At 53.5% G+C, this 15,991-nt stretch overlaps 1 protein-coding gene across 1 annotated transcript; it reads right to left on the reverse strand.

The window, feature by feature from the left end:
- Positions 1–4,507: 4,507 nt before the first annotated feature.
- WNT1 (Wnt family member 1) lies at positions 4,508–7,551 on the reverse strand. Its single transcript, XM_066254816.1, has 4 exons — positions 7,448–7,551; positions 6,461–6,714; positions 5,472–5,737; positions 4,508–4,996 (listed from the first exon to the last, which is right to left on the reverse strand). The coding sequence occupies exons 1-4, from the start codon at positions 7,549–7,551 to the stop codon at positions 4,508–4,510; spliced, it is 1,113 nt and encodes a 370-aa protein (XP_066110913.1).
- Positions 7,552–15,991: the final 8,440 nt, after the last annotated feature.

Raw genomic sequence — 15,991 nt, forward strand, 5'->3', positions numbered from 1 at the left:
AAGACTGAGGAGCGTCGGCCTGGTGTGCAGAAGTCCCGGGTTCGATTCCCAGCCAGGGCACACAGGAGAAGCTCCCATCTGCTTCTCCACCCCTCCTCCTCTCCTTCCTCTCTGTCTCTCTCTTCCCCTCCCGCAGCCGCAGAGGAAGCTCCATTGGAGCAAGGATGGCCGGGCGCTGGGGATGGCTCCTTGGCCTCTGCCCCAGGCGCTAGAGTGGCTCTGGTCACAGCAGAGCGACACCCCGGAGGGGCAGAGCATCGCCCCCTGGTGGGCAGAGTGTCGCCCCCTGGTGGGCGTGCCGGGTGGATCCTGGTTGGGCGCATGCGGGAGTCTGTCTGACTGTCTCTCCCCGTTTCTAGCTTCAGAAAAAAAAAAAAAAGAAAGACTGAGGAATGTAAATTTGTGATTTCCACATTGGGCGGCTGCCCGGGTGCCCACCTTAGAGAAAACTCTGATTACAAGTGCCATTTTAACAACTGGTTTGCTGAACTCAACAAAAAATTAGGTATCTAATCAGTTCTGCCGAACCAGTGTGAACCGGCTGAATCCCACCACTGCCTTGGGCCCTTTCACTCTGAGCTCCTAGCCACAGCTCAGGAAAGATGGAGACCCCACCTCTGAGCAGATGAGCAAATATCCAGGAAAAAAAATAAAGTGGCACTGGTTCCTTCCCTTTGAAAAGGGCCAAAAATAAAATAAAATAAGATAAAAATGCAGTAGCCTTTTGGAAGCCCCACTTCCTCCTGGGCCCCAGGGAGCAGGGCAGCCCTGGCTCCTCCCTGGGAGCCACCCTATCCTATCCCCTCCCAGGGGATGACAAGGGAGCGAGTTGGCGGCAGTTCCCTGGGCATATTTATAACCTGCTGCTCGCTCACCAGCGTCTGCTTTTAGCCCAGACGGGGGAGGGGGCAGAGGGGTGGTCTGTCTCATGCTGGGCGCCCTGGCTGGGTGTGGAAAGAGTGAGTAAGGGTGAGTGGTGGGCAGCTCTGCATGGATATTCCTGCTCACACCACAGCCAAACAGCTTATTTTCTCCTCATTTTGTTATTTTTCTCCCTCTGGCCTGGAGAGGAAGACTGAACCAGCCTGAGGTGGGGGGGGGTTTGCTAGACCCTGGGGTATTTGCAGCCCCACTGACAGGGTTTTTCCAGGGTGCGTGTGACAGGGTGTGTGTGGTGCCGGCTTGCTGACCCCCCGGAGACTGTGCAGGCCTACCATCTCAGTCCTCTCAGGTTTTCCGCTCCCCCTCCCCCTGGATATTTCAAGACTAGCACCTCCCTCACTTGCTGAGGTCAACCATGGGCCTGGGGTCCCTGGCAGCCTCGGATTCTCCTGGGTGTGTGGCATCTGGCACCTGAAGATCAGAGGGGGTGGGAGGATAGCCTACTTGGATAGGGCAGGGCGATAGGGCAGGGCTGAGGCATCAGGTCCATTCCTGATAGTACTGTCAATGGCAACCTCCCTCGCTGGCTTGGCCTTGAGAGCTTAGTGAGGCCTCTCTCCAGGCACAGCTGCTTTTCTCCTCGAATTTACCTGCTCAAGCCCTGTTTGAGGGTGGCATGGCTGACCATAATCACCAAATAATTAGCTCCTATGTAGTGCTTTGCAGATCCTACAGCCCCTTTGCTTGCTTTTTCCCTTTTATTAGTTCCTTGACAGCCAGCTCTCATTCTGCTTTTCCCTACCTCCCCTTTGAAGTCCCAGTCCCTGGAAGTGAAGGGCTTCCATGCTGAGGACTTGAGTCTGTCCGTAAGCCTCATGCATGTGCAAAGGGTGTTGCACCTCCCTGAGTAGTCATTGTACTCCCCCCATTTTACTGACAATATATGTTGGTATGCTTGACTCCCCAGCTGGACTGTAAACTCCTCCAAGCAGGCACTATGGCTGGTACCTCACTGTATCCCCAGCATTGGGCATATACGCCTGTCACAGAAGAGGTGTCAGCAAGTATTCAAAAGATCTGAGCTTTCACGTACATGATCTCCTTTGAACATCATCACCTTCCTAAAGAAAACTAAGTACCCATAATCATTTCTGATTAATAGACAAGGCAACTGAAGCTGGGAAAACAAGAGATTTGGTTAAAGCTAGTTCAGGTCAGAACAGGATTCATTGCTTTCTCTTGCTCTTCCTCCAGCTCTTCTGTATCAGCTCAGTCCAGAGCCTCCCAGCTTCTGGGCCTAAAGCAGATACTGATTTAGCTCTTGGAGTGAGAGTGGTTGGGGCCAGCTGCCCATCCTTCCACTCCCCACCCTGCTGCTTCTCCACAACTCTGGGCATTGTCCAGCAGGGGGTACAGCCCCCTCTCCTGCCTCTGGCAGCCCATTAACTTCTTGCTTTAAGAGCTGGGGGATCTAATAGCTCATTGGATTATAGACTGGGCATTCTCTAAAGGGGATTCTTTACTGGAAACCCAAGGCATGTCAGGTGCCTCCCACCCCAGATCAATAAGGTTTCTATTCCTCCCTCTGGGTCCCCATCAGAGCTGAGCTGGTGCTACCTTGGAGGGTGAAGAGGAAGGAAAGGATGGCATTGCAGGGTTGAGCAGCTCCTGGCTTCACTCCTGTACCCCTACACATCCCAAAGGCCAATGGGGTCAGAGTTCACATATCTAGGGAGAGGTGGGAGGCAGCGACAACAGCAAAAGAGTCCTGAAGAGAGGGGGGAACTCTCCAGTCAGTGGGATCAGTTGTTGCCCTTGGAAATTGGAGTAGCTTCTTAGCTCCCTCTGCCTTTCAAGTCCTCCCCTGGGGGAAAGTGTTAGGATTAGGGGCAGGCATCAGAGTTTAGAAAGGGGTTAGTGTTTGAAGTTAGGGTTAAGGCTAAGGTTACACTTAGACCTAGGCATGGGGAGAGTATTAAAGTTAGAGATAGGTTTAGGGCTCTGGGCAATATCAGTACTCCCACCTACTCTGGTGAATGTGCGTACAGAGGTGCCCTGTTGTTAGTAACAGATTCCTCAACGGGCTCTTTCTGGGAATGGCTAGCTTCATGGTTTGGTTATGAGCCACACTTGAATTTCCTTTTGGTTACAATGGTTTAAGTCCCCACTGCCCACTGCCCTGACCACAGCTAAGCAGATAGCTAGGCTTCAGGAACCAACAGCTCCACACCAGGGGCAGCAGCACACTTCCTTGGGTTTCTCTTTCTTCTTTGGTTTCTTTTCAGAACTCAGTCATGGCTATTACTGAATTGTAGCTATTTTCACACAGACTCTTCCAGCTAGGAAAGGCAGGTTCAGAGTTTGTTTAATCACCATTCAGCAAGGGAAGAGACAGGCAGCCATGAACTTGCCCAGTATCACACAGCCAGTTGGTGTTCAAATAGGAAAAAGAAACTTGCAGAGTCTTTGAGGCTTCTGGCCAGGTTCTTTGGGAGACCTGGATCCCCAGTGGCTTCATTAAGGTCAACCCAGGGTCAGCATCTCAGGGTCCTCCTGCAGAATCAACCCTCAACAATGTATTCTATTTATTTAAGAGAGGTAAACAATGGTGTGTTCTGGATGGAAGGAAAATCCACCAAGCCATTGATAAAAATAGAATTTTTATTCTGCAGAGGAAGATACTACATTGGTGGGGACGAGGAGCCACTAATAGCTACAGTGAAAGGAAATACTGATTCCATTAGGCAAAGTCATCTTTGAAAAATTGGGGAAAGGAAAAGAGGGATCAGAAAAGGCTGGAGGGCAAAAGAAGAGAAAATGGAGGATTGGGTTTGGGTGGAAGTGGTCTCTGCAAACCAGGCTGGAACCCAGCACAATAAATAGTTTTATTTACAACAACCAAACTCGTGGCTTTGTATCCACGTTTCAGTGCAAATTATTTACACACAGATGAGGAGGCAGGACAGGAAAGGGTAGGAGGTGGCCAAAGGAGGCATGGCTCACAGCTGTTCAATGGCTCCACACAGAGGCTGAGGGAATGGGGGTATTCTGCTGGGTCCCCAGCCTCATCTTCCACATCACCACAGCTGCAGCTGCCCTTTCATCCTAGCACCTCCCGCTTCAGCTGTAGGTGGGGAGGAGAAAGGCCTTGATGTCCAGGTGTGTGTTCAGAGTTTGCACCCTTGGCAAGGACATATGGGACCTGGAATAAACGGAGTTAATAGGGGAGGGACAGAGGCAGGGAGGTCGCTGGCGCGGTGGCAGACGCAGAGCAACACCGCCTGGAGTTGACTCTTTACGGGGGGGCAGGGGACGAATCCTTCTTTCACCTCCTGGCCAAGCAGGGGACAGTGCAACGGAGTCCCCCGCGGAGAGGGAGGGAGGTAAGTGGGGGGCAGGTCCATCAGGAAGGCAAGAGGGTTCCTGCCGCCTCAGGCAAGTGGTTTCCGGAGTCCCCAGGAGGCGGAGGTGGGAGAACCTGTAGGATGCGTATTTATCGCGGGGAGTGTGGCTGGATTGACCCGGTGGGCGCCGCATATCAGGGTCTTAGGTGCCAGCAAATCTGCCGGGGGGGGGGGGCGTGGGCTTGAGGACAACACTCCTGGGGGCGAGTCCGCGCGGCGCCTCACAAACACTCGTGCAGGACGCGCGTATGCGTGCAGTTGCGGCAGCTGACGTGGCAGCACCAATGGAAGGTGCAGTTGCAGCGCTCGGTGACGCGCTGCGTGCGTGTGCGGTGGCCCCGGCCACAGCAGAGCAGCTCACAGCCGTCCAGAGCCGGCGACGAGCTGTTGCAGGCGCGCCCCGCCGTGCCGGCTGTACCCAGGCGTCCGCTGTATGTGCAGAAATTGGGCGATTTCTCGAAGTAAACGAGGTCGTGGGGTGAAGGCGGCTTGTGCGCGGGGTCTTCCGGCTCCAGGCGAAGCAGCTCGGCTCTCGAGGCGCGATTGCTGCCACGGTTGCCGTAGAGAACGCGCGAGGCGCCGTCGAAGCGGTCGCGCAGCACATCGCCCACCGCGCGCAGCGTAGGCAGTCGCATCCAGCAGGTGCGCACTGTGCACGAGCCGGACATCCCGTGGCACTTGCACTCTTGGCGCATCTCGGAGAACACGGTCTGGTGGCGGGGGGTGGGGGGAGGGGGGTTGCCCCAAGGCACTGTCAGAGCCAGAGCCACCATCTCAGATACCGTCCCCTCCCGGGTGCCGCCAGGACCTCCGCACAGGGCTAGGCCTAGCCATGCCCGGGGAAGGGAGGCAGGAAATGTCCCGCAGAGATTTGGAAACCACGCCAGCAGTCTGCCTTGGCCTCTCAGCCTTATTTTTTAATCTGTACAATGGAGGAGCTATAGGCAATAAATTCTATAGGTTGCATAACTTCTGATCTCTTCGTCTACCTATCCTCAGCCCCAGGCATCCCTTTGTCCTCAGCCACTTACCCCTTTCATTCTCTACCTACCTTTCAAGCCTCCTGCTCCCTCAGGACGCCCTCTTCTTGTTCCCTGCGCTAAGCCCCGGCCTTATCATTGACCGTTACTTCCCAAGCCCGAGGTTAGCCCCTGCGCAGATGCCTGCTATTCCGCTTCGACTCACCGTTCGACCCGCCTCGTTGTTGTGAAGGTTCATGAGGAAGCGCAGATCCCGCCCCTTCTCCCCTGAATCCACAAACTCCCGGCCGAAGAGACGGCCAAAGTCGATGTTGTCGCTGCAGCCTCCCCAGTGCCAGTCCGGGCCCCCAGGTCCGCGCCGCCGATAGTCGCACGTGCAGGACTCGATGGAGCCCTCGGAGCAGGAGCGCGCCACCGAATGGGTAACCCCGGCGGAGGTGATGGCAAAGATAAATGCTGTTTCCCGACAGCCTGTAGGGTAAGGGATCGGGAATTAGCGAGGGAGCAGGCGGTGTGCAGCCAGCCTCCTCCGTGGAGAGCTTGGGACCCTTGAGTTCCACGTCCCGCCTCCGCCTTTGGAGACCTGAGAACCAGGCGGCGGGCTGTGCTGGGAAGCTGGCCTCATAGGGAAAGCACGTGCGTAGGCTTTCCACGCAACCTATGCTATTACTAGCACGCAACCAAGTCCACGCTAGTAATCACGCGTTATTGAGACTCAGCACGCATTTTGGCTGAGGTGGGCCAAATCCTAGAAAGAAAAACGGAAGAGAGGGGAGCGGAAGAACTCTGCACGGTCAAGATCTCTCCGCAGTGCAAACTCAGCCCCTGTCAGCGCAGCAAGCCTTGCTGGGCTCGAGGCGAGACGCAAGCCTGCAGAGTAGTTTCCCAGGCAGGCGCCTTGGAGGGGGTTGGCGAAAGCGGAGCCCGCCAGCGTCTGAAACTCAGAACTCCCTTCCTCTAAGGCAGTGGCTCAGAAGAGTTAAGCTTCATGCCCGAGGTGCACGTCTTGAAAGACCGCGTCTGGTAGACCGCGTTTTGTCTAGAGCTGGCGCTGGGGATAAAGCTCTTGGCGAGTTGATCGTGTGACCCTGCAGGAAGGCGCCCGGGACATCTTCCCTGCATTCGCCCACCCATGCCCTGGGGATGACCCCGCGTTCCCCTTGTTCCGGAAGCGTCGCCTTCCTGGGTACCCACCTCGGTTGACGATCTTGCCGAAGAGGTGGGGCCCCGAAGCCGTGGGGCAGTTCCAGCGGCGGTTCCGGAACTGCCACTTGCATTCCCGCACGGCGCTCTGCAGCCCCCCGCTCACGCTGTGCAGGATCCCCGGGTTCTGGCGGATCAGCCGCCGCTGTTTGCGGCTCAGCAGCTGCAGACTGGGCTCCAGCACAAGTTGCAGACTCTTGGAGTCGGTCAGTAGGTTGGTGGAGGAAGCTACGTTCACGATGCCCCTGGAAAGACGCGTGATAGATAGCTCAGAATCTGGAAGGGAACCTTCACCCTAACCAAAAAGGTCGTGTCCACTCTGCTCTCTTTCTGGGGCTGTTTGCCTGGAAAGAGCGGAGGAGATCAGTAAGAAGGTAATGACTCCGCTCCCCGGGCTTGTTAGGTGAAAGGACTGAGCGTCCAGATTTCTGTGTCTCCAGGAACCCTAAAAGTGCTTGGGGATCCTGGGTCCGGGACCTGGACAGAGGAAGGATGGGGAAGCCAGGGAATAATGTCCACCTTAGCTCTCAGAGCGTGCTTCCAGGAAGCCTGGGGAAGAAATCCTGGCCTGCAGTTCGTGCCCACCCAAGGCGTGAAGTGCTTAGGAGTCCCACTCTCTCCTTGCCTCCTTTCTAAGCACACGCCTGGCCCTTCGTTTCCCAAAGCAGGGAAACCTGTGGTGTGGCTACCGCCGTGAGACTGGGTTTGGGGCTCAAGGAAAAAGGGCAGTGCCAGACGGCAGTGGGATCCCCGCCTGGTTCATTGTGGGCTGCGGCGGCCGGACCATTCACCCCAGTTCCGCAGAGCTGGATTCTTTGGAGTAACTCCGCTCCAGAGCGCCCCTCGGTGTCTCGGAGGGAGGTCGAAGCGCTGGAGGGAGCCTGTCTGCGGACGGATCCTGGAGCGTGGGAGCTGGATAGGGCTGGCCTCTGGCTCTGCGCCCCGGGACAAGTGGCGACCCCGCACCAGCTCACTTACCACCATCGGCCACTGCTGTTGGCGGCCAGAGCTGCAGGCAGAGCGGCCAGCGCCAGCAACAGCGTAGCAGAAACCCAGCTGGGCAGCAGCGCCCAGTGCCCCATGGCCTGCTCGGCCTTGCCCGCTCTGTGTTGCAGTTGGGGCGGCTTTGACTGCTGCCCGCGACGGTGGGACGGGATGCGGCGGTGGCGGCAGTGGTGAGAGTTCGCAGTCTGGCTCTAACAGCCCTGGGGGCGGGCGACTGGCAGCATGGCTCGCGGTCCCAGCTGGTGGGCTGAGGCAGCCACGGCGGGCGGAACCGCCTCTTATAGTTGCGGCGCTGGCTGAAGTGACGATAGGAGGCTGCCCCGCCGGGCCGCACTGTGGCACCAGGGCGCACCGGTCAGGGGCGCAGACAATGGCCAGCGAGCGGGGCCGTGGCTCCCGCCCGTCTGAGCCCAACGCTGACGGGCTGGCCGTCGGGGCTCACCTCCGCCCCCTGCCCTGTGGCTCCCGCCTCCGGGCCTGCACTGTCCGCCGACCCCTCCCCTTAGGGCGCCCTCCCACGCGCGCCCGCCTGCCTCACTCCTGTTGGCGTCGGGAGCCCGTCGGGGGCCAGCGTCCACCAGGGGGCGCGGCAACAAATGTGCTCTCTGGATTTTCCATGAGAATTCACCGAAGCCCAGCCGGTTTGCCGCCTGCCTTGGGGCTGTCCCCTCGACGTCACCCCGGGCCCCGCCGGCATCCCCTCTCTCCCCCATCCTGAGTGGAAGAAGGAAAGCTGCGGTCTAGGCAGTGACTCTGGGGAGACGCCTTCCCTCCCAGGAACCTCCAATGGCTGGATAGTGAAGGAAAAGGGGGAGACTGGGGGTGGAGGTGGGGCTGTGGTCAGGGAAATCCCGGGGGTAGGTAGGGGGGTGAGCTGACTAAACAGAGCCCAGCCACGAAGAGAAACCTGAGGAAGTGGCAGTTTGTGCTTATGGATTGGAAGGTGCACACTAGTGGCTGTGTCTGTGTGGTATGTGTAAGTACGACAATGCAAATGTGAGTGCATGTGAGAATGCACAAGAATGTGTTCTGAGTGTACCCACTCACGTGTGTTCTCTTGTGCAGAAACTCCATGTCTTGAAGAGGGATGTCAGAAACCTTTCTAAAGAATCTTAGAATTTGGTGCAGGTTAGAAAGGATCAAGTCATCTTGTCACAGCCACCACCTGGGGCAGTGCACCGTCTTCTATGTGTTGGAAAGGAGGTGGTAGTTACTATCAGGAGAGGCCCAGTTGACTGTGGGAGAATGTCTGGGACTTGTGGGGAGGTAGGTGGATGGGTGGGTGAATGTATGCGTGGGGAGATTAAACATGCATATATATATGTGTCACTCTTGCCTTGTACCTGTGTCATCTTATGGTGTGTCACTCTGTGGTATGTGTCAAACTGTACATGTCACTGGGATGAGGGCTGAACCAGCAACCAAGGTGGTGTCAAGATGAAAAAGGCCTGGAGTGTCTGAGTCTCTGGGGATTAGGCTCAGAAAGGAAGGACAGTGGTATAGACATCAGGTGTGTTTTGGGGGGGGGGACGACTGGGAAGAGAAGGGCTACTGACTAAACTGAACCCAGAATAGGAAACTTGTACCTCCATGTGTTTGATTCTTTTTGGATTTTTCTGCCAAGTTTCTGTCTTACCCCCAAACTCTCGATCTCTCCACTCTCACCATTCTGGGAGACTCAGAGCAAACACCTCCTCTGTTGTACACTTTCCTCTCCTCTCCTAGGGACTCCAACTCAGCTTCAGGATGACCTGGGCCTCCTATTAAAGAAGTGGCTGCTATTGCCTATACAGTGGTACCTTGAGATACGAGTTTAATTCATTCTGTAACCAAGCTCATAAGTCAGTCAACTCGTAATCAAACAAATTTCTCCCATTTAAAATAACTGAAATAGATTTAATCTGTTCCAGCCCTGTGAAACATCCCCAAACCATCCTAAATTATGAAAAAAGACATGTTTTTTAATTTAGAAACACACATGTATACTTTACCAATGCATAACAAAATATATGAAATAAAAGAAAAAAGTGTTATTTAGTACTGTATTCTTACCTTGGAGACAGATGAGTACTGCTAACGAAGGTGAATGGCGGAGGAGGAGGGAGGGAGGAAGGGATGCAGGCACTGTAGACATGTAAACTAAAACTGCACTTTCTTAACACTAAGTGATAGCACACAAAAAAATTAGTAAAAAATGCAAAAAAGATGCAAGAATGAGTACAGCGCAAGAGATTCAACTTGATTCTGCAGGTAACACGTGAGAAAGAATGAGATGCTGGTGTTGTGCTGCCAATACTGTACCCATGCGCCAATGCGCCAACTAGCTGCAGCTTCCTGAATCACGACTCATATCTTGGAATTTTGCTCGGATCTCGAACAAAAATATGGGCTGAGTCGCAGCTTGTATCTTTAAAAAAAAGTATGTTGGTCTGCTCATATCTCAAGGTACCACTGTAAAGGGCACGGGGGCACTGCCAGCCTGGTTATCATGCCCCACCAACACACATAGATGGCCCCTGGAAGGAGAGAGGACCTCCTCCTATACATCTTTTTTTCCATTTTACAGAGGAAAAATTAGAATAGGTAGTTGTCCAAGGTCCACACAGCTGATAAATGAGTAAATGATAGAGCCAGGGTAAAATCTAGACCATTTAGACTCAAAGCCCATGCCCTTTTCACCCGAACAGCTGTTTGTGATTGTGCAAGCAATCGCAGGCTAGGGACCCTTCTCAAAACTGACACATAAATAAAAATTATCTTTAGGAGCTTCTTGCCTCCCTTTTGGATCCTACGATGCTCTCTTTCTGAATAATGTAACTAGGACTGATCCTAAAGAGTTCCAAGTTCAAGAAATGACCAGGTCTTCCTCCCCCCCAAAACAGGGAAATCACTCTAAGAAATAAATACCTGATAAATTTAATTAATCTTCCTCTCTTTGCATTTTAAATGAGATGTGTATTAACCCAATTGAAGACTGATGGAGGTTACTTTTGAAGCAATGTTTTCCCCAGGCCCTTTGCACAATCCAATGTACCTGGCTCCTCTAAAGACTCAACCCTGAGGGACAAGGTATACTGGCCCTGCATTCTCCACAAGCCCATTACAGATGACTCAAGTACATAGACCATGTACCATGGACAGCTTGGTCTTTATCTCCTGGGAGTTTCTCCTCACTGGGGCCTGGGTCAACCTTTTGATCTGGTGGAGGTGGTCCAAAAGACAGAGAAGCCCTATCTGTGCCCAATGGTGACAAGCAGAAGTGGGAAGAGAGGAAAGAAGGAGCCAGTGTTCCATCTACCAGGAGTAGTAGGGAAGAGCAAGAGAAGGCTAGGTCTGGGTTACATTATGTATGACCTGGCTCAAATTTCTATTTAGATCAAATCATCACTTTGTCCTTTGTTGTCTGTTTCTTTCCTGCATCATCAACTTATCTCTCTACTGGATCATACCCATCAGCATATAAATATGCTGTAATATCTCCCATCTAAAAACCCTAAAACTTCATAGGACTACACATTATCATTGAAGATTCCTCCATTTGTCTGCTTTCTTTAACTGCAAAACTCAGAAGGGTTGCTTTAATAACTAGCACCAATTTATTTTCTTTATTCTCTCTTTCCACCCTAATCACACTTTTTTTTTTAACAGAGACAGAGAGAATCAGAGAGAGGGATAGATAAGGACAGACAGATCGGAATGAAGAGAGATGAGAAGCATCAATCATTAGTTTTTCGTTTAGACACCTTAGTTGTTCATTGATTGCTTTCTCATGTGTGCCTTGACCATGGGGCTACAGCAGACTGAGTAACCCCTTGCTCAAGCCAGCGACCTTGGGTCCAAGCTGGTGAGCTTTGCTCAAACCAGATGAGCCTGTGCTCAAGCTGGTGACCTCAGGGTCTCGAACCTGGATCCTCCATATCCCAGTCTAACGCTCTATCCACTGCGCCACCACCTGGTCAGGCTAATCACACCCCAAATTTTTTTTTAATTTATCCATTTTAGAGGAGAGAGAGAGAGCGAGAGCGAGAGCGAGAGAGAGAGAGAGAGAGAGAGAGAGAGAAGGGGAAAGGAGCAGGAAGCATCAACTCCCATATGTGCCTTGACCAGACAGGCCCGGGGTTTTGAGCCGAGGACCTCAGCGTTCCAGGTCGACACTTGATCCACTGCAGCATCACAGGTCAGGCTCCTAATCACACCTTTGAACCCTCTTCTATCAAAATTATCCTTGTGTTACAAAATTAACTCTGTGTTACTCTACAGTCAGTGAACTATCAGGGCTCATCCTGTTCAACCTTCCAGGAACAGCACACAGAGTTGAATACTTTCTCATTCTTGAAATAGTCTCACTTGTTTTCTGGAATACCGTTCCTACGTCCCAGGCTGCTTACCTTTTCAGTCTCCTTGTCTGGTTCCACCTTGTGTACCCAGTTTCTAAACTAAATTGGACTGTACCCCAATTCAATCTGGAGCCTATTCTCAGTCTATACTCACTCTTTTGGTGAACCATCCAGTCTCATGCTTCCTAATTTACAACTCTGGCCCCAGAACCCTGAACTTGCACAGCTAACATTTCAATAAGCATCTCTCTCTTTTTAAAATTTTTTCTAGATTTTTAAAAAATTTATTCATTTTAGAGAGGAGAGAGAAAGAGAAGGAAGGGGGGAGCAGGAAGCATCAACTCCCATATGTGCCTTGACCAGGCAAGTCCAGGGTTTCGAACCAGTGACCTCAGAGTTCCAGGTCAATGCTTTATCCACTGCGCCACCACCTGGTCAGGCTCAGGAAAATAATTTTAAAGTCATTCTTGACTCATCTGTTTTCTTATTCTGTACTTCAAATCAATCAAGTCCTGTCCTTCTGTCTTCAAATTATGTCTGGAATATAATCCACTCTTACCACCTACTGCTGCAACACTGGTCAGAGCCACCCTCACCTTTCTTCTATATTGCAGTAGCCTCCTAACAGTTCTCCTGCTTCTACCTTTGCCCCTCCCCACACACACAGTCTATTTCCCACAGAGCAACCAGAGACATGCTTTCTAAAATAAAAGTTAGATTATACCATGCCCCTTTCAGAATTTTCCAGTGATTTCCCCATCTCACTAAAAAGAAAAAGCAAAATATTTACTGTGGCCTACAAGACCTTTCCTTTTTTTTTTTTTTTTTTTTTTTGAGACAGAGAGAGAGTCAGAGAGAGGGATAGACAGGGACGGAAAGATGAGAAGCATCAATCATTAGTTTTTCGTTGCACATTGCAACACCTTAATTGTTCATTGATTGCCTTCTCATACGTGCCTTGACCGCAGGCCTTCAGCAGACCGAGTAACCCCTTACTCGAGCCAGTAACCTTGGGCTCAAGCTGGTGAGCTTTGCTCAAACCAGATGAGCCCGTGCTCAAGCTGGCGACCTTGGGGTCTCAAACCTGGGTCTTCCACATCCCAGTCTGATGCTCTATCCACTGCGCCACCGCCCGGTCAGGCTACAAGGGCCTTTATGATCTGCCCCTGTTCCTTCCTTGTCCTCTAACTTCATTGCTTCCCACTCTCTCTTCAGTGGGTTCCTCCCTCCTGCCACACTGGCTTTCTTGCCATTTCCTTGAACATACCAAACAAGCTCCTGTCTCAGGATCTTTGCACTTGCTTTTCTGTCTCTTTATAAAATGGAATGCCACTACCTATCTCCTTTATCCTGCTTTATTTTTCTCTGTATCACTTTTGATCACAAAGAACTTAAAATGCTTGAAGTATAAAATCAGTAGCAAACCACCTTTCTAGAATAGGAATAGGGGAAAGAGATGTGAGAGGAGAGAGGGGCTTTACCTTGAAGGGGAGGAAACAGGGGACCAGAGCTGAGTTTGTGGGCAGAAGAACCCCTACCTTCTTTAAAGCACCAGCAGGCAGCACTACCTCCATGGTCTGAGGAGACATCAGCCTCTTGTAGAGAAGGGGGCAAAGTTCTGACTAGGGTAATCCCACAGACTTGTTGGGGCTAAATGCAGAATGTGGGCCAGGGTGGGGGCGAGGGCTTCCTGCGAATACAGAGCAGTTGGGCTTCAGACACTTTGGTGCCTCCAGGTGGTGGCCTATGGTGTTGCAGCAGAAGGCTTGAGAGGCGGAGGGTGGGCAGAGCAGCTGAGCTCACCACCGCGGGCGCATCCATCCCTCCTGGGCCTATAATTTGGGTTCCCCGGGCCTGGCCGCCCCTATCAGCAACTCAGCAATAGATGACTCACTCGGGACCCCGGGCCAAGGCAAACACAGCAGGAGGAGAAGGAGGTTTCCGAGGCGGCTCTCAGCTTTAGCCACCGCCTCAGTTGCTAGATCCCCCAATCTCCAGGCCCCCTCACTCTTTTTTGACACCCCCCCCCGCCCTCTAGGGCCTCAGTATTCTTCCCAGATTGCTCCTGCTACACCCTCCATCCTTGTGATGGGAAGACAGCCTTCCACTGGTCTCACTAAGAGGAAAGGGGATCAGCTTGTTCCCATTCCCTCCCTAAAGTAATGACAGCCCCTCACTTTCCCCTCCAGTCATGGCCCCAATCCTTGTCAAGGTCTCTCTAGTTCCCGCCCCTCCCCTTTCCTGGAGCTGGCCGCGTGCTTGGGATATTAGGCAATGGGTGTGTACCCGCAGCCCTCTCCAGGCCCCGCCTGCCCCACCACCCTCCAGCGGCCTGCCTGCGGGTCAGTGCTCAGGCCAGCCGGTCGGGCTGAGGGCACTGAGGGCCAGCTCAGGCCACCCAGTCTGCTTGCCTGTGGCCTCTTGTCTCAGAGCTGGTCTTCTGTAGGAAGGGGGACCAGCAGTATGGCACAGGCTTGGATTTGGGACAGGCTTACTTGAGGAGTCCTGGGGGTCACTGAGAAGTTGGACTCTATGCTTCTGACTCTGGCTCTTCCTTGGCACCTGACTATATTGCAGCCTGACAGGGACAGAATCAGAAGAAACAATCCAAATCTGAGAGGTACTTAGAGACACATGGAGACATACAAATAAATGTTCAAGTGGTCCCCACGGGAGAAGAGGGGAATAGGAAACCTCATCCCCCCTCCTCCAAAGACCTGGACGGAGTCCCAGGCTGACATACAGGAAGGACAAAGACACTGGCAAGGATCACCAAACCCAGGTTTAAGGATGAAAGCTACTGAGATAGGTCTTGCAGATTCAGGTGGCCTCAAAAGCCACAAATGATTTGGTTCTTGACCCCTAAACAGGAAAGAGAAGCAAAAGCTCTAGGGTGCCTCCCCCCTCCAGATGAAAAAGCAGAAAGAAGCAGCCCTCTGTGGTCACAGCTGCCCATTGTCAGGGACCATAGCACTTACACCTCCACAGCCTGCACAAGGCATGGCACATAAAGATGGTCAATAAATATCCTAACAGATGAAAATCACTGATATCTCCAGACTGCTCTGCCCCTACACAGCAGTGTCCACTGCAACATGGGGCAGGACTCCAGCAGCACAGGCTGGAGTCTGGCTGCCGGCAGAGTTGCATGGCCACCACCAAGGAAGAGATGACTGTGGCTGTGGGTTTTAGCCCCGTGGCTCTGCTTCCCTGGGGGGCCTGTCTCTGAGTCAACGTGCCAGCCTTGGGCTGGTGGGGCCAGCCGTGCCTTGGGCTGCGGTCTGGCAGGGGCGGTTGGGGGGGCGGCTGGGAAGCCTGGGGCCCCTCTCTGGCAAAAATAGCCAGCAGTGGTTAGAGCCGGGAGGATGAGTCAGGCAGGAGTGCAGTGGCATCTAACCCCTTCACTGCCGCTGGAGCTCCCTAAGGTGGTTTGCCTCGGCTGTGAACCCCAAGATCAAGCTCTTTCCCTGGCTGTCCTAGGGTTGGGCTCAGTTTGGGATCCCGAGGTGCTGCTCTTCATTTCTTGTGAAGCAAGTCTGTGAGCCTGGAGCAGGAGTATGGGCCGCCCAAAGTGCGGATCCGAAAGGGCAGGAGACCTCTGTGGGCAAGGATGCTTGAAAGCCAAGGGAAGCATGGGGCGAGCTGAAGATCGTTGAGGGTACCAGAGGCTCTGCTAGGGCAACTGTTGAGGCCAAAGCTGACCCCTCCCCAGGGGGCAGACGCAGGGCTTGGAGGTGGGCGAAAGCCAAGCCACCCAGAAGGCAGATTTTCCCGCCGGCTCCCAGTGCCCGGTGGTGTGCTCTTTCTGAGGACTCTACACGAAACTTCCACGAGAGAAATTAGTTCTCAGCTTGTCTTCAGTCTTGTCAAGGGCACCCTCCCAGCCACCCAGCACTCCGTGCCGAAACCGAGGCAGAGAGAAATGGCCACTTGGGACCAGGGTTCTGGCTCCCTAGTTTGGGTCGGTTCACCCTCCTTGCAGCCTTGGCGACTCCAGAGCAGGTGAGAGGAACTCTGGCCACCTCCCCCTTCAGAGGAGCCAAGCCTGAGCCCGGGCGTCGGGGGAGAGGGTGTGTGTTCGCGGGAGGAGGGGGAGCGACTGCGCTCCCGGGTCAGAGCCGGGGGTGCGCGCAGCGGGGTGGGGATGCCCCGGGCTCGGGGAGGGGCCGCCGCTCCGTCA

The sequence above is a fragment of the Saccopteryx bilineata genome, chromosome 2 (genome assembly GCF_036850765.1).
Source record: "Saccopteryx bilineata isolate mSacBil1 chromosome 2, mSacBil1_pri_phased_curated, whole genome shotgun sequence".
Lineage (NCBI taxonomy): Eukaryota > Metazoa > Chordata > Mammalia > Chiroptera > Emballonuridae > Saccopteryx > Saccopteryx bilineata.